Source organism: Eptatretus burgeri, chromosome 5 (genome assembly GCF_056783735.1).
Source record: "Eptatretus burgeri isolate ZD-2024b chromosome 5, Ebu_testis_v1, whole genome shotgun sequence".
Lineage (NCBI taxonomy): Eukaryota > Metazoa > Chordata > Myxini > Myxiniformes > Myxinidae > Eptatretus > Eptatretus burgeri.
The window spans coordinates 49,335,665-49,358,164 of NC_140965.1; the positions used below are offsets into that span (position 1 = coordinate 49,335,665).

Consider the following 22,500-nt stretch of genomic DNA (forward strand, 5'->3'; position numbering starts at 1 on the left):
GAGCTGAGAACACCATATCCGTGGTATCACGGTAACCTCGAAAACCACACTGCGACTCCGAAACATTTTCGTTTAGAATTGAATTTACGAGACGTATCTGAAGAATTTTAGTTAGTATTTTGGAGCATGAACTTAGGAGGGAAATTCCTCGATGATTTCCACATTCCGAACGGCTGCCCTTCCGTTTGAAAATAGTAACAATGAGAGCATCCTTCAGTTGTTGGGGCACTTCTTCGTCTCGCCAAATATGACAATAGAGGCTGTGCAGACGTGTGATTAGAACTTCGCCACCATGTTTGAAAATCTCAGCTGGAATCCCATTCGTTGGTTCATTGGCAAGATGCTGAATCACAGGTTTTTGAGGCAGTTGGTCTATGCTGCGCTGATCAACATGTGATGGTCTGTTGAAGAGCTCGGTAAAATGTTGCCCCCAGCGACCTAGTATCTCTGCCTGGTTGGTTAACAATTTTCTGCCGTCTTGAGATAGCAGGGGGGCACCACCATGTGCAGAAGGGCCATAAAGTTCTTTTATGGCATAATAGAAATTCTTTGAATCATTTCGATCCACCAATTGTTGTATTTCCTGGGCTTTTCGGGACAGCCACAGGTCTTTCAACTTGCGCGTTTCATTTTGCAGCCCCCTTTGACAAAGTTGGAGCTTCAATTTCGATGATCGTGTATTACTGGATAGCCATGCTCTAAATGCTTCGTTTTTGTTGTCAATTATCCTCTGAATAATTACCAAATTATCTGACAACCACTCAGGTTATTTCCTGGTTTTCAGTCCAAGCATCATCTTAGATGTGTTGTAGACCGTGTCACGCAGGATATTCCATTCGTTGGTCACTGTGCCATTTGGATCTATTGGGTTTGCAGTAAGCTCACCATTTATTTTTTCGGCCAGCTGGTGTCGGGTTTCTGCTGACCTTAGAGTCGAAACATTCAACTTTATTACTGCCTTAAAACTGGACTTTTTGATCTTTGGGTGAATGACCATCTTTAATTTCATTCGAATCATTTTGTGATCGGTCTGACACTCAGCACCACGCATAACTTTTGTAATTGTCACATCTTTGCGATCACGACTTCGTACGATTGCATAGTCGATCATGTGCCAATGTTTTGCTCGAGGATGCATCCAGGTTGTTTTGTGTGCTGTAGGTAGCTGAAACATAGTATTGGTAATAGTCAGCCCATATTCTTTACATTTTGATAGTAATAATAGACCGTTGGAATTTAGCTTGCCAATTCCGTCCCGACCAAGTGTTTCAGGCCATGCTGCGTGGTTTGTTCCAACCCGAGCGTTGAAATCACCAAGGAGGACAATTTTGTCATCCTTTGGGATTTGACGCAGCAATTCATCGAGCTGATTAATTATAAAAAGCTTCCTTCGTGACATCATCATTTGTCATTGTGAGGGCATACGCACTGATGATAGTTGCACTTCTGTTTTTGCTGATTGGGAGTCTGACAGACAGCAACCGCTCACTTATTGCTTTCAGTACGCTTGACAGGTTCTTCACAATCGTATATCTTATGGCAAAAGCGACCCCGTACATCCATTTTTCTGTTGATGGCAAACCGCTCCAGTAAAAAATATAACCGGATGTATTTTCACATGATTGACCAGTGTCTGCAAGTCGGGTTTCACTCAGTGCTGCAATATCGATACCATATCTATCAAGTTCCATTCTGATAATTAATAGCAGTTCTCTGTTCCACAGTTCATTGGCTTTGGAGAGTTTGAATATTCCAAGCTGCAAAAGTCATAATTTTCCGTTTAGTTTTTATTTTCCTTGTATTTCGACCGCAATAAGAGATAACCCGTCAGCTGCGGTTTGCTAACCGGGTTCAGTGGAACAAACAATTTTTGGGACACCTTTTCTAGTCCTGTCCCCGGATTGGGGAGAGCAGTGTCCTCCCTAAATAGAGCTGCTCTGTCGCCTGAGGTGCTGCCGGACTGCCTTATTGCTCCATAGTAAGCAGAACGACCAATATCCCAGGCCGCCAACGTGTAGGGTTGTGATTACGACTTGGACAATATCCGTTGCCTAACGCTTCACCACGCCCCCATCGCCGTAGGACCTTTTCCGGTTGAATTCGACATCTGTTTCAATCGACATCAATTTCGTTCCGTCCGTGTTCTTGTTGCGTTACATTCATGCAAAAAGAGAACCAATTCCTGCGCAGTGTATTGATTAAAGTGGTGTAAGGTTGTGCACGTCCCACCACACTCACTCGGCTTTGAAATCCCTTGTCTGGTGGCAAGCATAGCGAAACAACCAGGGAACGTTTCAGCTGCAGTGGATGACCGTCGTGCAAATAACTGCTGCACGAACGCTCTCTGTCTGGGCTCTCCACAAAGCCTTTTCGCAGCACCCAGTAGATACCGCGAAATTTGTTTGCAGTGAATGGCCACTTTTGCCACACGTGGGGTCTTACCGCCCTTTGACAGGTCTTATTTTTAGTCCTGCAGGGTGTCCACTCACCCACCTCACCAGGTAAGCCTTGTTGGGGAGCCAGTTTAGTCACCGACCACCCGACCATGAGCAGGTAGTACCAGATTACATGGTTACCGATAGCAGGATATAAATCCCGACCTGACTATATATATATATATATATATATATATATATATATATATATATATATATATATATATATATATATATATATATATATATATATATGTGCATATATATATATGTGCATATATATATATGTGCATATATATATATATATATATATATGTATATATATATATATATATATATATATATATATATATATATATATATATGTGCATATATATATATGTGCATATATATATATATATATATATATATATATATATATATATATATATATATATATATATATATATATGTGCATATATGTATATATATATATATATATATATATATATATATATATATATATATATATATATATATGTGCATATATGTATATATATATATATATATATATATATATATATATATATATATATATATATATATATGTGCATATATGTATATATATATATATATATATATATATATATATATATATATATATGTGCATATATATATATATATATATATATATATATATATATATATATATATATATATGTGCATATATATATATATATATATATATATATATATATATATATATATATATGTGCATATATATATATATATATATATATATATATATATATATATGTGCATATATATATATATATATATATATATATATATATATATATATGTGCATATATATATATATATATATATATATATATATATATATATATATATATATATATATATATGTGCATATATATATATATATATATATATATATATATATATATATATATATATATATATATGTGCATATATATATATATATATATATATATATATATATATATATATATATGTGCATATATATATATATATATATATATATATATATATATATATATATATATATGTGCATATATATATATATATATATATATATATATATATATATATATATATGTACATATATATATATATATATATATATATATATATATATATATATATATATATATATATATATATATATATATATATATATATATTGTTGCGGATTCGCGCCCGCCGGCGTGCTGACGGCCACGTAACTCGAATCGCGACACGTCGCCCACCGGACGGACAATCCAGTCGTGACCCTCTCGGACTAACGCCGGGAACCAGTCACGGGTGGACCTTTCGGTCTCACCGCGATCGAGCCAATCAGCCCCCGCGTGGGATAGGGTTGCTCGCCAAATTCGACCTACCTAAGTATCCACACGGAGGGTAGACCGGGCGATCGCACCTCGCCGCAGGTCGACTTCGGACACGGGCCACTTAAGCGACCCGTTCCGTACTATCGGGATAACCGAGCGGTGTTATCGTCGGCCTCGACGGTTCGATTAATTATCGGGCGTATTCAGCCCACTACCAACCCTTTCGTGAAGCAAGATGAGGATTCAATGAAAGAAATGACGAAGCAAAGCGGGAAACAGTTCAACACAAAGCACATTTATTCGCGCTGAACGGAAAGCACACATATTCAATTCCACCAAAAGCACATAGAAAAGGAAAAGACAAAAAGCAACACAATGCAATTTTACACCAAAATCAAATGCGACAATGCAGATCTAATACCGATTACGCGAGCACACGGCAACACTTATACAATTTTACTTCACAGACGGCGCCGACAACACATACCCAAAACCAAGGAAAAGAACACCCTCAAAGATGAGGCGGGCCTGAGGCCGAGACCGGGTCGGGCCTACCCGTCTGGTGATGAGACGCGGAGCGGCGATGGTGCCTCAACTCCGCGGGCCTCGCGGACAGTGTCTGGTAGGGGGTGGGAAAGGGGCCCCCTTGGTCGCACTATCTCAGCGCGGGGGGAAACAGGAGGGGGTTGCTGATGCTCGGGGTATAGAGGATTTCCACTCTGCCTCGAGTCCCGCGACGAGCGTCTCCACCTCGGCCAGGTCGCGCCGTCGGCCTCCCTGGTGTGCAGGACCCGGCACGACGCGAGCACCCCCTCGTCTGCCCTCGCCGCCTCTCCACAGCTCCGTCCCCTTCGCACACGACGACGACCAACTCCTTCTTGCTTCTTCTTCCCAACTCCACCGCCCGCGAAGTCTTAACTCTTCTCTATTTCTTTGACTGACGAACGCGGTCGCTTATATAAGCCCTGTGGCTTCGCTCTCTCATCTTTGACCCCCTCCCTTCGACCTTTCACCTCGCTCCCCATTGGCCCGAGAAAAAGTGGGCGTGAATGCTTTTTGATCCATAAATTTGCATATAGCGATCGCCCTCCAACGCCCTGGAGGCGGGGCCAAATCGCCCCTCGCTCACCGATTGGACGGCACAAAAGTGGGCGTGTGTCGTTTTTGATCCGTTTTTGAAGCAGAAAATCCGTGGTTTTATACACGCTGTTCGGCGCGCGCCCTGCACGAGTCCAACACCGGTACCCACAAGCGGCGCAAGAACGGTGGCGATGCGACGGTTGCGAGGTGTGACGTGAAGGTCGTGGTGGTTGTGGTGAAGCGGCGTTGTGGTTGGTGGTTGATGTTGTGACTGGTGGTGGTAACAATGGCGGTTGGTCCAAAATAAAGATAGTAAAAGAAAAACGGCTATCCTGAAGAGTCGCAGCACGCATAAATGACATGTATTCCCACTAGACAACGGGTTTGGGCCTAACTACACATATACTTACCGAGATACCTCACCTAAGGGACCTGAATGGTGGTTTGCGAATTTGGTAACCACAACACTACCCCCTCCCCTTTTTACAGACTCGTCCCGAGTCGTCAAATTCTCGTGTGCCATCATGTGTAGTTTTCCCCGAGTACATTTTACCTACGGATCCCTGGGTGCGACATTCATGGTATTCGTGTCCCCAAAATAAATAACCTGAGGGCTGCGTAACTACCTAAACAAACTCACTCACACGGACGACTTAAATAAAATTGCCGGCGCTAGGACAGACATGCCGGGGGCGCACTCATATTTACAGTACATCTTAACCTTAACTTACAAATTTTACACTAAACCATGGCCCAGGATCACTGAACTCTGCAAAAGAAAAGCAGTTAGCAGGGAGCCAGGCTGCTCGCATGCAGTCTCTGGCTCAAAACAATGCAGGTGACAGGGAACGTGGCTGGCTGCTCACACGCAGTCCAAGGCCTTCCCTTTTGAACTGAACGCGGTGAACCACAACGGTGCATGGGCTGCACAACGCAGTCTCCGTGCCAGCTCAAGTGGCACACGCAATGAGCACAACGAATGGATGCATGAACACAAACACGGTGCACGGGCCGCCACTGCAGGCCCGTGTTGTAGCTGCCAACAGGGCAGTTCTCGCAGCTTGCAAACTGTTGCCTTGCGGATCCTGGCGCACATGGAAATGAACAGGGGGGGGGGGGGCAAAGCAAAAATTGAACGGGGCTGGTGAACATGGGCAGTGGGCATGGCATGGCAAAGGTGCAGGCAAAACAGCCCGCAGAAGAAGGCCGCTGCAGGCAAACACAGCCGGCAGATGAACTGGCCGGCACAGGCCTTGAAGAAAAACAGCCAGCAGATGAAGTGGCCGGCACAGGCCTTGAAGCAAAACACCGACAGCCGATGAAGTTGGCCAGCCTTTGCCGTTCAGTGGAGGTTGGTGGAGGGAGTGCGGTGGTGCTGGCCACTTGGAAGGCGGGCTCGGACCTACCTACCTGTCTCCCTCCCAACCTATCGCCTTTGCCTGTCACTGTACATACCCACTCCCTTAATTTGTCAAACCCCAATTTAGCCCCAACTTATTTTTTTATTATTATTTTCTTTTACTTCCCCACTATGAATCGTCCCCTAACCCCCTTTATCGTCCTTGTTCGGCTAACCTATCCTGTCACCGAGCCTACTCCCAACCCCTACGTTCCCTTCCCGGAGGGGAATAAGGGAGAGCTAACGTCCTGTGTCGAGGCCCAACGAAGCCTCAGAATGGCCTCCCCAGAGTTCAGCAATCTATAACCAAAGTGGGTCCAGCGGCCCACAACGAGAGCGAGGGGATGGATGGTGCGGAGGGGTACACTTCCTATTCTACCCTATCCATTTAACTGTTAAACTACCCCGGGGCTTTCAACAAGCGCCTCTCGCTTAAACTATTGGTTCTAACAACCCAGATTCCCGTCGCCTGTGTTGGTGTCCTCACAATTTCGGGCCTCGCCCCCAATTTTCTCTCCGTGCCCTCACACGGTCTCATGGCTGGGACACGTGCCTCCCTTTGGCAGGCACGACCCTCTGCCGATTCTCCCGCTATGGCACCCCCGGGCACTACACTGCCTCCGAGCCTACCAGCTCCCTAACACCGGGGAGTGCCCCCCATGGCACCTCCCCTGAAACGCACACGTGGCAGGCTGGCTTCCCGGGCCCCTTTCCGAGGGTCACCCTTGCCCACAACACTGCCCACGCGGCTAATGGCGCCCCGGGCCCCCGCACCAAGCAGGCGCACCCGTGCCCACTACGCTATCCCGGCCCCCCATGGGCCCTTGGCCTACCACGGCCGACGAGCCTGGTGCCCGGGGTACCCACTCAGCGATACTCACCGTTCGCAGCCACGCTCCCAAGCCCGTCAACAGGGCTCCTGCACCCCTCCAAATGGGTCTCGAGCCTACTTTCCCACCAACAACAAAACGACCTCCATTTTTCAATTTGACTAACCCAGCTAACTCACTCTACACTGACCCCGGGGTCCCTTGGGCGGGAGTCACTCCTCCCCCCAATCACTCATCGCACCATGCATTCCCCATTCGCTCCACACACACAGACCCGTTGGCCTCACTCACTCACCAAGCACATGCCTCACAACTCACCAACTCTTCAACACACACACCGCTGAACTCTGCCATACTCCTAACTACATCCCCTAACTAACTCGTGCTCCCACGTCGTCCCTTAAACTAGTAGCACGTTCCTTTTAACACTACGTAGCTAAACTACGTCAACTCTACACATTCACAAGTCTGTCACTGTCTCCGAACTCATTTTATTTCCCAACCTAAAGCTCACTAAATCCCTCTACCTAATCCATTCCACGGACTCCATGAGGACTTACCCCTGCCCCATGAAGTCGGTCTTGCTAAGCTAACCCTTCCCCCTAACTAGTTTCCATCCTGTGCCCTGGTAAGGGGGTCTTCCACCCCTTGCCCAGGAATCCTGTGCACCCGAAAGTGAGGCTTGTTTTTTTTTTTTCCATGCGCATCACCAGCGCGGCAACTCGCGCACTTTGCACCTGCCCGTGACGTCATGCAGCTGCACGTGTTCCTCGTCCCTCCTTGGACGGTACCATCCGGCAGAGATACCCCTCCTGCCGGATTCCAACCCCACGTGCAGCCCTGGCGTCACCGTGCGCATAAAAAAAACACAAGCCCCACGTCTCGAGGGGTTCCCCACGCGAACACATGTGCTTTGCCCGTTGGAGCTTAACACACACGATCGCGTGGAGAACCCGTCCGGTCCAAATCCGTTTACCTGCCTAAACTTTGTCCGTCCGCGGGATCGGCAAATCCACCGCGTGCGTTTCCGGACCGGGACTTCACTCTCGCAAGCGAGCACGTGCGGGTCTCGTGCGTTGCACAGCACGGACCTCGTGCTCACTGCTGGGTGAACCCGGCACGGTCCCCGAAACAGCTACAGCCGCTACCCGGCTTTCTTTCCTCACATGACGCCTTCGTCGTCGCCATTCAACCCACGCACACCTGCGTGTTACGACGCTCACACTCCATTCCATCACATTCACCCCGGGAGACGCGGCTGCGTGCTCCCGCATGCCCACCGACATCTCCCTTACATACCGCTCTCTCACACACACGGTCTCCCTTGCATAACCCATACCACTCACCCGTGGTGCTCCATTCACTCGCGCGGGGGCACTCACCCGCGGTGCCTCACCCACACACGCGAGGGCACTCACCCGCGGTGCCTCACTCATACACCGTGCCTCACTCACACACGCGGGGGCACTCATCCGCGGTGCCTCATCCACACACGGCGTGCTGGGAAGCACGTACTCCGGCACCATCGCTACCACACCACTCACACACGGGGTCGCTTCCACACACGGGGACGCACTCACACCTTGCACCACACACACAGGGACAACCACACTGGGGATTCGTGTCCCCACAAGGGTCTCCGGGGCCTCTATACCCCCCAAGCTCTCCGTGCACCCGTCCACAGCACCCGTACCCTCAACCTCGCAAAGCACGACCGAACTCACCTGGTCGTGACTCGCCTCAAGGGGGAAAACTCCCTCCCCTTTTTCCTGGAGGAGGCCATCCAGGTGCTCGCACTGGGTCTCTACACGCTCCGCGAGCTCACCCCCATTGTCCTCCACTACCTCCGTGTGTGTGTGTGCGTCACTTACCCCGTCCTCACCGTGCAGTCTCTCCTCTATCGTTCCCTTCCCGGCTACCGTCACTGCCAACTCTTCACCCTTTACCTCCCTTGTCTCCACTATTATTTCCATTGTCGTCACCTCGTGTCTCGTCTCACACGTTTTAGTCTCCCCATTTAATTTTTCCCTTTTGGTCACCGTCGATTCCTCTGTCACGACCCTCGCCCAACACGCCCCCCGAATTATTTTTTTACCCGCCTCCACCGCGGGCCTGTCAGCCGTTGTACCCCCTTCCAGCTCGTTTGCTCCCACACGTGGAGTCGCCATTCCCAGCTCCCTGGTCACGGCCTTCATGCCCGCCTGCAGGCATCGGCCCATATTCTGCGTCTCACCCCGTAGCTCTTTCATTTCTTTTTTTATGTTTGTTTCCATTCCGTTCATTTGTTGTGTATTCGCATCCATCTTTTCGTTCATGCCTTTCATTTCGTTTTTCATTTCATTTGTCATTGCCGCCAGCATGGCGCATAGCTGGGCCATGTCGGGTGCGCTTGAGTGAGCCGTTTCGGCAGGGGTTGGGGAAGGGTTTTGGTGGAGAGGGGGGGGAAGGTGTCATACACCGCGGCCGCTGCCGCACCCATTTCGGGCTCTGGGTTCAGTTGGGCGAGTTCATGTTCCTGCACGGGCATTCCATCCTGGGCCATGGATCCTACACATTCTACATCCATTTCTAATACCCCCGGCTCCCGCTCGCCTTGAGACGCCACCTTGCTTCTCTTAAAGGGTTAATTTCGCTCGCTCGTAATTTGGAGGGAATCGGGGGTCGCTTCTCTCACCCCTGGACCGATTCCCGTGAATTTAGCCGGAGACAGGAGAGCCCGTTTTCCTGTTCTCCGATACCAGTGCCGCGAGGAGGGCGATGAATTTGTATCGCACGACCTGACACCAGTGTTGCGGTATTCGCGCCCGCCGGCGTGCTGACGGCCACGTAACTCGAATCGCGACACGTCGCCCACCGGACGGACAATCCAGTCGTGACCCTCTCGGACTAACGCCGGGAACCAGTCACGGGTGGACCTTTCGGTCTCACCGCGATCGAGCCAATCAGCCCCCGCGTGGGATAGGGTTGCTCGCCAAATTCGACCTACCTAAGTACCCACACGGAGGGTAGACCGGGCGATCGCACCTCGCCGCAGGTCGACTTCGGACACGGGCCACTTAAGCGACCCGTTCCGTACTATCGGGATAACCGAGCGGTGTTATCGTCGGCCTCGACGGTTCAATTAATTATCGGGCGTATTCAGCCCACTACCAACCCTTTACGTGAAGCAAGATGAGGATTCAATGAAAGAAATGACGAAGCGAAGCGGGAAACAGTTCAACACAAAGCACATTTATTCGCGCTGAACGGAAAGCACACATATTCAATTCCACCAAAAGCACATAGAAAAGGAAAAGACAAAAAGCAACACAATGCAATTTTACACCAAAAGCAAATGCGACAATGCAGATCTAATACCGATTACGCGAGCACACGGCAACACTTATACAATTTTACTTCACAGACGGCGCCGACAACACATACCCAAAACCAAGGAAAAGAACACCCTCAAAGATGAGGCGGGCCTGAGGCCGAGACCGGGTCGGGCCTACCCGTCTGGTGATGAGACGCGGAGCGGCGATGGTGCCTCAACTCCGCGGGCCTCGCGGACAGTGTCTGGTAGGGGGTGGGAAAGGGGCCCCCTTGGTCGCACTATCTCAGCGCGGGGGGAAACAGGAGGGGGTTGCTGATGCTCGGGGTATAGAGGATTTCCACTCTGCCTCGAGTCCCGCGACGAGCGTCTCCACCTCGGCCAGGTCGCGCCGTCGGCCTCCCTGGTGTGCAGCTCCCGGCACGACGTGAGCACCCCCTCGTCTGCCCTCGCCGCCTCTCCACAGCTCCGTCCCCTTCGCACACGACGACGACCAACTCCTTCTTGCTTCTTCTTCCCAACTCCACCGCCCGCGAAGTCTTAACTCTTCTCTATTTCTTTGACTGACGAACGCGGTCGCTTATATAAGCCCCGTGGCTTCGCTCTCTCATCTTTGACCCCCTCCCTTCGACCTTTCACCTCGCTCCCCATTGGCCCGAGAAAAAGTGGGCGTGAATGCTTTTTGATCCATAAATTTGCATATAGCGATCGCCCTCCAACGCCCTGGAGGCGGGGCCAAATCGCCCCTCGCTCACCGATTGGACGGCACAAAAGTGGGCGTGTGTCGTTTTTGATCCGTTTTTGAAGCAGAAAATCCGTGGTTTTGTACACGCTGTTCGGCGCGCGCCCTGCACAAGTCCAACACCGGTACCCACAAGTGGCGCAAGAACGGTGGCGATGCGACGGTTGCGAGGTGTGACGTGAAGGTCGTGGCGGTTGTGGTGAAGCGGCGTTGTGGTTGGTGGTTGATGTTGTGACTGGTGGTGGTAACAATGGCGGTTGGTCCAAAATAAAGATAGTAAAAGAAAAACGGCTATCCTGAAGAGTCGCAGCACGCATAAATGACATGTATTCCCACTAGACAACGGGTTTGGGCCTAACTACACATATACTTACCGAGATACCTCACCTAAGGGACCTGAATGGTGGTTTGCGAATTTGGTAACCACAACAATATATATATATATATATATATATATATATATATATATATATATATATATATATATATATATATATATATATATTGTGTTACAGTTGCGGGGGTAGATAGAGGAATTTAATAGGGATTTTAGGATTGAAAAGAGTTGTTTGGTCCGTGGATATGAAGGAGACATATCTATGTAATTAAGTAGGGAAACTGTAAGCTTAAGTGTAACATGTCACCACGTGGGGGGTGGTGTCGTGTTAATTAGCAAGGGTTTAACAATAAGCTTCCCCAGTATGTAGGTGCCCCCCTGCGACTTTTTCCTGTTTTTATAACCAAAACCATGATAACAAATTAGGCAAATGTGCCGAGCAGGCAGAAGCCCAGCCTGCAAGGGTGACGGTGGGCGAAGTCATGCCCCCCCCCGAGGCTGATGATTGATGGGCGTGATGTCAGAGGCTAGCCAGGCGTGCTGAGCGGGTGGAGGCCCTGCCTTCCAGGGTTTCGTGCGAGCAAGCCACACCCCAGAGGAGGAAACTGTGGTTAGGCGTGACGTCAAAGAAGAAGGGTTGGTTGCGCAGTAATCGCGAGAGATTGGGAGCGCACGTCAGTCAGGGTTGAGTGCGGAGTGAGGGACGCACGCAGTCGAGAAAGAACATGGTTAGGAGATGGCCTGTAAGAAAAGGGCTTTACGGCTGGCTTTCCTTCGCCACACGAAGAGGACGGCACGATTCTTGTATTCATGTTGAGGCAATTTGGCTTGTGTGGTGAAGCAAGAGGTTGGCCTTGGCTCTTGGTTGGGTTGTGAGGAACGGACCCTGAGCCTCGTGTATGTCAAAATAGTGGGTCGGTGAGGACGATTGACACACAAAGTGGCTGAATGGTGTCTCTGAGTCTTGGTGTCGAATACCATTCGTGGATTACCTGATGTACGTTTGTCTACGAGAGAAGCGACTTGGCGCCATTTTGTGCGCATCTACACGTGCAAATAAAGGTGCTTCTATTCCAAGCTCCACAAAGATTTGCTCTGGGCCAAGCTAAGTACAAGAATAAAGGAAGGGTTTTCTATTTATTTTGTTTCCCTTTGTCTGTATTTAAGTCCGTGTGTTGAGGCTCCTCACCTTAGAGTTTAATTTACTTCACGTATATATAATTATGACACATATTATTGTCCTTTGTAAATATTTGTCTATTTTCATTAAATATGTTCATTTTAAGAAGCTGTATCCGTGTATTTGCCGTGGGCTTCGAGTATAACACCCCCCCCCTTCCACCGCCCGGGGTGTGCTCCTCCGTGCCTCCGTCACACCGCCATTGCGCCCATTTCTCACGCGCGCACAATAATCTCCGAGAGTTTTGGCTGTAGGCCTCCAAGGGAGAAGTTCGGCTGTCCGGAGTTGGCGTGTTAATCGCCCATCACCACAATTTTGAGTCGGGCGTATTAACCTTGGCCGCCAGCGCCAAGACAATATATATATATATATATATATATATATATATATATATATATATATATATATATATATATATATATACTGTATGGATACATATATATATATATATATATATATATATATATATATATATATATATATATATATATATATATATATGCCAAAATTTGGTAAATTAACCTCAAGCAGGAAGCTCTGCAGAAATAGCAAGACTCCATTCTTAAAATATTTTGCTGCACAAGGACATTAAAGGTTAAATTCTGTTAACTTTCAAAAAAGAAAAGAAAATGGAGTTTAAGGAATGACGATATATCAGATTCAGAGTTACAAGTTCCTGCAGGGAAGTGATCATAATTAAAGTGCTACATTAACACTTTGAATTGCACAAGCTGAAATGTCAAGTCTATTGCAATATGGTCAATGTGGGATGAGAAATAGGAAGATACATTCGTCTATTTATACTGGAACCACATATTTTCCATCATTTCACAACGTGTAAACGTCATGCTTGGGTGAACACAACATTTTTATTCCACTGGGTCCATTGAAAAGGAAGTGTGTGCAGTTGCAACAGCGTCATCTTCGGTGCTGGAGCCTGCCGACCCCCAAGAGGTCGAAGAAACAGCCAAGGAATTTTCAGTAACAATGGTTTCAACGTCAGAAATAGAACTTCTGCTGTCGAAGAGAGTCCCAGTGGAGCATGGTTGGAGCTTTTTCCTTTCTTCGGTAAGATTGATGCTATCGATGGCCTTCTCAAACTCTTGTGCCTTCTTAATCATATTGGGCTTATGTCTTTTCATCATCTCTGCTTCAACAGGCTTGGAGCAAGATCTCATCCTCCTGTCATGAGATTTAACTGACATTAAAAACAACAAGAGCAGAATTGCTTTGCACTACATGTTGGCTATTGATGTGATATTTTCTTAGTCCAAAAAAGAGCATAACTCTGTGAAAAATTGACGAACTCTCCTAAAACTCGAACTTGTTCTGTAACTTATCATAAAGCCATGTACCAAGTTTCACTTGAAGATGTTAGAGGGTATGGGAAAATTTTTTGGGAAAACCACAGGTGGGACAGGACAGATGGAGAGCCAACCTACAGTACCTTCAGAAAGTATTCACAGTCCTCGACTGTTGTCACATTTTGTTGAGTTACAGCGTGAATGAAAAATGGATTAAATTTACATTTTTTTGTCACCGATCTACAAAAAAAACCTCATGACAAAATGAAAACATGTTTTTAGAAAGTTTTCCAACGAATTAAAAATGAAAAGCTGAAATGTCTTTGTCAATAAGTATTCAACACCTCTGCTCTGACACTCCAAATTGAGCTCAGGTGCATCCAATTTCCTTTGATCATCCTTGAGATGTCTTCAACTTGACTGGAGTCCACCTGTGGACAATTCAATTGATTGGATATGATTCAGAAAGAAACACACCTTTCTACATAAGGTCCCACAGTTGACAGTGCAAGTCAAAGCAGAAACTCTACCATTAAGTCCAAGGAACTGTCCGCAGAACTCCGAGATAGAATTGTGAGGAGGCGTAGATCTGGGGAAGGGAATAAAACAATTTCTACAAAGTTGAAAGTTCCCAAGAGCACAGTGAGCTCTATCATTAGGAAATGGAAAGAATATGGAACTACCCAGACTCTTCCTAAAGCTGGCCATCTGACCAAACTGAGCAACTTGGCAAAGAGGACCTTGGTCAGGGAGGTAGGTGACCAAGAACCCAATGACCACTCTGACAGAGCTTCAGAGTTTCTTGGCTGAGATGGGAGAACCTGTCGGAAGACAAACAATCTCTGCAGCACTTCACAAATCTCGGCTTTATGGCAGAGTGGCCAGACAGAAGTGACTCCTGAAACAAAGGGACATGACAGCATGGATGGAGTTTGCAAAAAGGCACGTGAAATACTCTGAGCATGAGGCAAAAGATTGAATGCTTTTGCCTGAATGCAAAGCGCCCTGTCTGGCAAAAACCGGGCACAGCTCATCACTCATCTAACACCATCCCTACCGTGAAGCATGGTGGTGGCCTCATAATGCACTGTGAAGCATGGTGGTGGCAGCACAATGCTTTCGGGATGCTTTTCAGTGGCAGGGATTGTGAGAATTGCAAGTGTAGAGGGAACAATGAATGAAGCCAAATACAGGCAAATCCTTGTGGAGAACCTGCTTCAGAGTGCAAAAGATCTTAGACTGGGGCGAAAATTTGCGTTATAACAGGACAATGACCCAAGGATACAACCAAAGCAACACTGGAATGGCTTCAGAGTAAGAACGTGAAAGTCCTTGAGTGGCCCAGCCAAAGCCCAGACTTGAATCCCATTGAGAATCTGTGGAAAGCCAAGATTGCTGTTCTCCGACGCTCCCCATCCAACTTGACAGAGTTTGAGCAAATCTGAAAGGAAGAATAGGAGAAAATCCCCAAATCCAGATGTACAAAATTGCTACAGACATTCCCAAGAAGACTTGAAGCTGTAATCGCTGCCAAAGGCTCTTCTACAAAATATTGACTCAGCGGGTTGAATATTTATTGATGAAGACATTTCAGCTTTTCATTTTTCATTAATTTGTAAAAAAAAAATTCTAAAAATATGTTTTCACTTTGTCATTATGAGGGATTTTGTGAAGATTGGTGACAAACAATTTAAATTTAATCCATTTTAAATGCAGGCTGTAACACAACAAAATGTGACAAAAGTCGAGGGGTGTGAATACTTTCTGAAGGCACTGTATAGTCCCCTCCGGTGAAACCGGTAGGGGACTAATAAGCAATTCATCACTATCCATAATAATGAAAGTGAATGATTCCATTTTACAGATTACTCAATTGTTAACCACACAATGTGGGCAGATTACCAAGGATTAGGAATAAAGAAAAAGGAAAGATATGGAGCAGAAAACGACCTGCTTGCCATTACATCTCAAAACAAAGGTTTCCCCTCTAAAAACATCATCGTAATTTTGTCTCCAGCACATGGTTGTGCATGTGTAACAGGATCGGCCCCTACAGGTAGGTAAGAGCAGGAATTTTTAATTTGTTCACAATGCCAGCAATAGTTTGTCTAATCTTGGCAAAGGACACTGTGGGATCTTTAACATCCATCAACTATTGCTGGAAGACAGAAATTGGGATGCCAGTTTAACATTCATTCAAGGGACAGCACACACTTTAATGTATAGCCCTGCCAGCAAATCAGACAGTTTATAGCTTGGCTGAGATTCAAACCCAGGCAAAACAACTCATAGGCTAGTGTGCATACCTTTAGGTTATCTTGCCAACCCAAACATAACCCAATGGCATGACATCATATTAAACGGGTGAAATACAGACACAGAATAAAATCAAAGCCAGTAATGCAAAAAATTAATGAACACAAATTTTCTTCTGCACCATTCATCGACAGATACGCAATACAGTACAAGGAATCAGCTCTTATCAGTGAGAACCTTCACTGAAAGAAGGCGTTCAACTTAAGAGTGAAGCAATTTCTTGACTGAAGCTGCAGTCACAGAATACTCTCTTGGCACTCTCCCAAGTGTACAATTCAACCTATAATGGGTTGATTCCGCTAAATTATGCTCGATTTACTTCCCTTCATGAAGCAAATCCTCCGTTGATCTAACTTTGTAAATCACAATATGATGTAACGTAGCTTCTTGAACAACCTTAGTCAACACTACATTATAAATTTGATGATGATAACAATATATAATGAGCCTATGTGGTTGTGATTATTAAAACAAACAGATATACTCACAAAGCGATGATGGCGATAATTATCAGAAAAACTGACAAGCTTCCCGAAGCAGCAATTCCAAGATTAATGAAGTTGGGTTCCACTAGAACAAATGTTGGAGGACAGACAAAGAAGAAAACGTTATGTCATTTACAATGTTCACATAGAAATAGCTATGAATGAGACATCAATATGCTTCAGATAGCAAAAGCATGTCCATGACATTCAAGCACAATTGACAAAGCTTCGGAATAATAAGTAGAATGACCATTTCTTTATCTAGTGATGTGGACACAAGTGTAAAGTTGACCAAATTTAGTAGTGTAATGGTTTGAGTGTCTGCTCTGAGTGTGAAAGGTTGGTGGTTCAAACCGTGGCTGAGTCATACCCAAGATTTTTAAAATGGTATGTGCTGCTTACGTGCTTGATGCTCAGCATTTTTTTTTAAAAAAGGATAGAGTTGTGCCTCTGCACAACAAAAGATTTGGATAACTTCCTGATCAACTCAAACAAAAAGTTGATATCTTGCAGCCTGAATTGCAAAAACTCCTGATGATGTGGCCCATGAACGACCCGAAGGTTTGTAGATGGCATGTTCTAACCGAACTTTAATGCTTTTTAACACCAATGGGAAGGTCATATTAGGGGCTTGTCGATGTACAGGGTAAGCTTAAAATGATGATAGTTACTCTTCACCATATTTGGGAAGAGAAGTGGGGTGAGAGTTGTGTGGGTTGTGAGTGCTGTTTTAGATATACATTTCTCGTTTGGTTCCGGGGCCACATGATCAATTATACTCTATTTTTGCATCGCGGCCGTGTGTGTGTGTGTGTGTGTGTGTGTGTGTGTGTGTGTGTGTGTGTGTGTGTGTGTGTGTGTGTGTGTGTGTGTTTTAACCACTGCCGCCATTAGCTAATTTGATTTACAGGAAATGGTACGAACCCAACACCTCTCATCCATATATATATATATATATATATATATATATATATATATATATATATATATATATATATATATATAGATATATATATATATATATATATATATATAGAGATATATATATATATATATATATATATATATATATATATATATATATATATATATATATATATATATATAGTATATGGTATATGGAAAAAAATATATATATATATATAGTATATGGTATATGGAATAATATATATATATATATATATATATATATATATATATATATATATATTTCTCGTATTTCCTCGAGTCCGATTTGTATTCTGGAACAGAACAATTACGGTGAACCATTTTTAAATTTCCACTCTTTCATCTGAGTGCTGAAAGTTAAGTTTAAAAGATTTTGTGTGAGCAACAGCCGGTTAAAAGTGCCCAGTGAGCCCATCCACTCTGCCCATTGCCTTTGGTGAATCAGCTGTACGTAGTTTGTCATGTGACATCCTTGCAATAAGGACCTTAGTGCAATACAAATGCTAACGGACAACACTTGCACTACACTAGGAATGCATTATTTTTGCAAATTTCTCGACCTAATTTTATGGTTAATTCTCTTGAGCAGCAGTCACATTATTGTACGGCCACCCATGATTCTCATGTACACATGAACAAAAGTTGGAGAACACGTTTTTGTTGTCGATAAATTGTAGGTCTTCTGAAGGATGGGCCTGTTTTCATGTTCCTATCTGAAGCGGTGGCTCACGATGTTGGAAAACTCGGGTTTAAATCATGTATGCGTTGTACATGTGTCCCCTAATATCCTTGTAAATTTGTAATTCACATGAAAGTACAATGATGTCTACTTGTGTCTTGGTCCTTCATGAGCCTTAGATTAATGTAAAAAGAAGATATGTATGGAATTGTGTTGCCCCAATGAATGGTGGTGTTTCAGAGCCTTTCAACAATTAAGCCAGTCACTTTCAGGAAGCACAAATATAAATGTTTTCAAGATCATTTTGTATTTACAAGGAAAATGTGTAAAAACACCTTATTTTTTTTTTTTAAATGCAAAAATTACTGAACTTGTGGGATGGGAGGGAGAATCAAGTCACTGTTATGAAACGGATAAGGCTTGTACAAAATGCCCAATCCAAGGATAGCACAGCCACCAATGAAAACTAATTTGGGAATCCATCATTTATTTATTTGTGAATTACAACACATGTGGTGTGACATCTTAAAAGGCAATAGCTGAAGAGGAACTCCAGTCGTGAAGACATTCATTCACAATGTGGGTAAAATCCTATCCGATGTACCATACTCTGTGATACAGAGCATTGGTTCTGCCGAAGCAGTGTCTTGGCTTGGGGTCATGCTGGGTGGTTTGTCATCTCTCTTCCAGTTGGAGTTAAGGCAAGAGTTTGTACTTTGTTAATGGTGCCAGCTATGGCTCACCTACTCTCTGTGAAGGACACCGTGGGATCTTTAACATCCACCAACTAATGCCGGCAGATGGGATTCCCGTTTAATGTCCATCCGAGGGAAAGCACACACAATTGATGAATAAACCTCCCTGTGAAACACCGGAATGACAGTGTATAGCTGGGCTGGGTTTCAAATATAGGCTAGATGGCTTAGAGGCGAGTGTGCGTACGTCTATGCCATCCTATTAGCCGTGGGTAAAATACAAGGTGTAAATGACTTCCTGCATTGGCTGCCATGATGGGAGCGGGCAAGACCAGAGTACACATGAACCAGAGAAAAAAATGAAGAGCAAATCAAAGAGAATTAAGTAATTTTATTGAAAGGTTTAAAAAAAATACGTAATGAGAGGGATGTAGAAGAAAGGATGGGAGTGTATAGTGGGGATAGGGGAGAAAGGGGAAGCAGGAGAAAGGGGAAGACAGATCGATAATCAGAGAAGGTGGTGAGGTGGTGAGAACATTTTGAAACATACAACGTGGAGGGTGAAAAGGATTTTTTTTTTTTTTTTAAATAATAAGAGGGGGTTCGAGATGGTAGTTGATAGAGGGAGAAAGGTAAAGAGAGAGAGAGAGAGAGAGAGAGAGAGAGAGAGAGAGAGAGAGAGAGAGAGAGAGAGAGAGAGAGAGAGAGAGAGAGAGAGAGAGAGAGAGAGAGAGAAAAGATGCAGATGGTGAAGAATGAGAGGCAGCAGAATAAAAAAACACGCAGAACACATCATCCGTTTGCTTCGAACAGGAAACTGGAATTCTGGTTGGTGCATTTTGTGCAAATACAGTATAAGTATCACGTGACAAGGCAAGCACGTTTTCTTTTCTTCTTTTTTTTGTGAGTCAAAATTACACTTTAAAAGTGATGGAAAGTAACCGTGTCTCCCATTTAGATCAGTAGTAAAGGCCGATGGAAATTTGCATGATGATGTTGGACGTAATAGCTTGGTTATACAACTGAGATGGCCATACCTGGAAAATAATAACTTTGTTTATACACAATTATGATTATTCATCCATTAAACTCATGTTACAAGGATGACAAATCCTACAAATCTTTCCCCCTGGCAATTTTCATATTAGTGAGTCTTATAAAGTCCTCACCATAGCAATCCTGCAGACGTTGGCTGCCTGTATGCTTGGTAGTCTTCCATGCTGGGCAAACCTCACACGAAATGGCTCCAAAGTAAGGGTTGTAGAATCCCAAAGCACAAACCTGGCAGAGGGTGCTCTGAGTCGAGCTAAATGTGCCAGGAGTGCAGGCCACTAGACATGAATCAACAGGAACGAGGTAAATGTGAGGATAGTGTTCAAATAGTACCCTCACAAATGTGGTATACTAAATCTGTTTTTATTTTTGTATTAAGGGACCATATACATAGTATGTATGCAAAAATGGTAGAATAGTTGTACATCCCTCCCTCCCCTTTATATGTGCCAAACATTCTTCTTTCATCCCTCGCCTTTACCCCAAACTTATTCACATCTCCTTTCCTTTTTTGTTGCATCTCATTGCCAACTCCTTATCATCTTAACTTCATTCCCAAAAATATATTTCTCTCCATTTATCACCCCCCCCCCACCCCTTCCCACACCTCACAAAACCCCTCCATTTTAAAGTTACCAGGATAAAGTTGCAGATATGTAAAGACAAAATAACAATTGTATCTTCTCAATGCATATTTCCTCGGTCAAAACGAAGTCAGTAATTTGGGTAAAATCTTTACATTTGAATTTGGGTAAAATTGCAGCCTCATACATTTTGATGTCAAAATATTGTTGCAACAAAGATGATGATAAAGCAGTTTACCTTGATTGTAACTTTGTATTTACTATGCCTAATATGTATGTGCAAAAATATATTTATACGCTTAACACACCACAGCATCGTGGGCAGATTTTCTCTTGGTCCTTTCCAAACCCTGGCCGACAGCGCTCGAGCCTTAGTGTCCACAGCGAATGTCTGACATAAAATACCGGCAGCATTACGGGTGGATCCATCGAGGCACTTGGCTTCTGCATTGCGAAATACCACCTTATTGTCTGGTACACCTGTAGGAATTGAAGGAAGGGTTGTGATAAACTATTAAATTCTCAATATTGTGTTAAAGACAGTCATTAAATCATCAATATAAACAATTATTGTGTTTCCAATACACATCATTCCAGCAGCTTGCAGAAAAGAAAACCTTGAATAAGAAAGCATGTTTGTAATATGTGGGAAGGCGAACCAGGATGTAGTGAGAGGCTGAGTCTGGAACTGAAGGAAGTATATGGAGAGAATTTAATAGTATATGGAGAAGTATATGGGTTTCATGAATATTCATTCATGAAATATTAATATATGATTCAATGCATAAAGTGAAATATTCATTCATGATTATATCCAATAATTCTGTTTTTGAAATAAAACCTTCATTTCATTACCCCAATTTTCGTGAAGATCTGAATCCAGATCCAGATAGTAGAATGTTTTAAGTGATTCTTCATCATTGAGAGATGGGGCCAAAAACTATAGAAACAGTAGCATGCTATTTCAAAAAGTTGTGAACGAGTTATGACAAAACTCAGTGGATGAGTTGGATAGGTGACAAGAACAAGTAGATTATATTTTGGTTCAGGTTCAGATTCAGATCCGGCCTATCAGTGGGATACAAAACGTAAACTGTTCAGCCTGGCAGAGGTATGCTCTCCACCTAGTGCAGTTCTCATTTGAAAATGCAACCATAAATATCACACAGTTTTTATGTAATTTATGTGTAATATTTACGATTTTCATTTGGGACGTGTAATCTTCTGGGCAGCACTTTCCACCGCTGATGACACAGTCATCCTCCCAGAATCTCGTATATGGCACCACTGAAGGAGCAGTGACAATATATCAATGTCAAGTCAACAAGGAAACATACCTCTGGTGTCATCTCCACCTCCGGTGAAATATTAATGTATTTAATGCAATTTATTTCAATAACTGTCTGTCAATGTCACAATTTAAAACGCTAACACAATTTACTTACATTTAAGATGCATATCCCACAATACTTAACAACCATGTTTGATTTCAAGGTCCACAGCTAATGTGGATTGGGAACATAGCTCAGCTACTACATTTGTTGGATTAAAAATATGAACACAGCAAAGAACGACATCACAGTAGAGAGCTACAAGGATATGACTTGATAAAAGGTAAAATAGTGTTTGAAACGGATCTTATGCACGAGCCTACTTAATGCAATGTATGGATGCATAATGGTGATAATAGAGTTAAAATTTGAAGCAAAACAGCTGCTGTTCCGTCACTTGTATTTATTGGGTGTGATCGTGCATTAGGCAGGTGGAACGC

At 44.4% G+C, this 22,500-nt stretch overlaps 1 protein-coding gene across 6 annotated transcripts in view; it reads right to left on the reverse strand.

The window, feature by feature from the left end:
- LOC147026396 (zona pellucida-binding protein 2-like) overlaps positions 1-22,500 on the reverse strand; it is an 86,119-nt gene that overhangs the window by 20,374 nt on the left and 43,245 nt on the right. For 4 of the 6 annotated variants that reach the window (XM_085881800.1, XM_085881798.1, XM_085881801.1 and 1 more), the window contains exons 6-10: positions 21,928-22,016; positions 21,038-21,209; positions 20,262-20,423; positions 16,774-16,855; positions 13,174-13,847 (exon numbers count right to left, since the gene is read on the reverse strand). In XM_085881800.1, the coding sequence (XP_085737926.1) occupies positions 13,535-13,847; positions 16,774-16,855; positions 20,262-20,423; positions 21,038-21,209; positions 21,928-22,016 (818 nt within the window). In that variant the 3' untranslated portion in view covers positions 13,174-13,534. Of the gene's footprint in view, positions 1-13,173; positions 13,848-16,773; positions 16,856-19,069; positions 20,130-20,261; positions 20,424-21,037; positions 21,210-21,927; positions 22,017-22,500 lie in introns of those variants that run through there. The other 2 variants (XM_085881799.1, XM_085881802.1) reach the window with 2 other exon arrangements.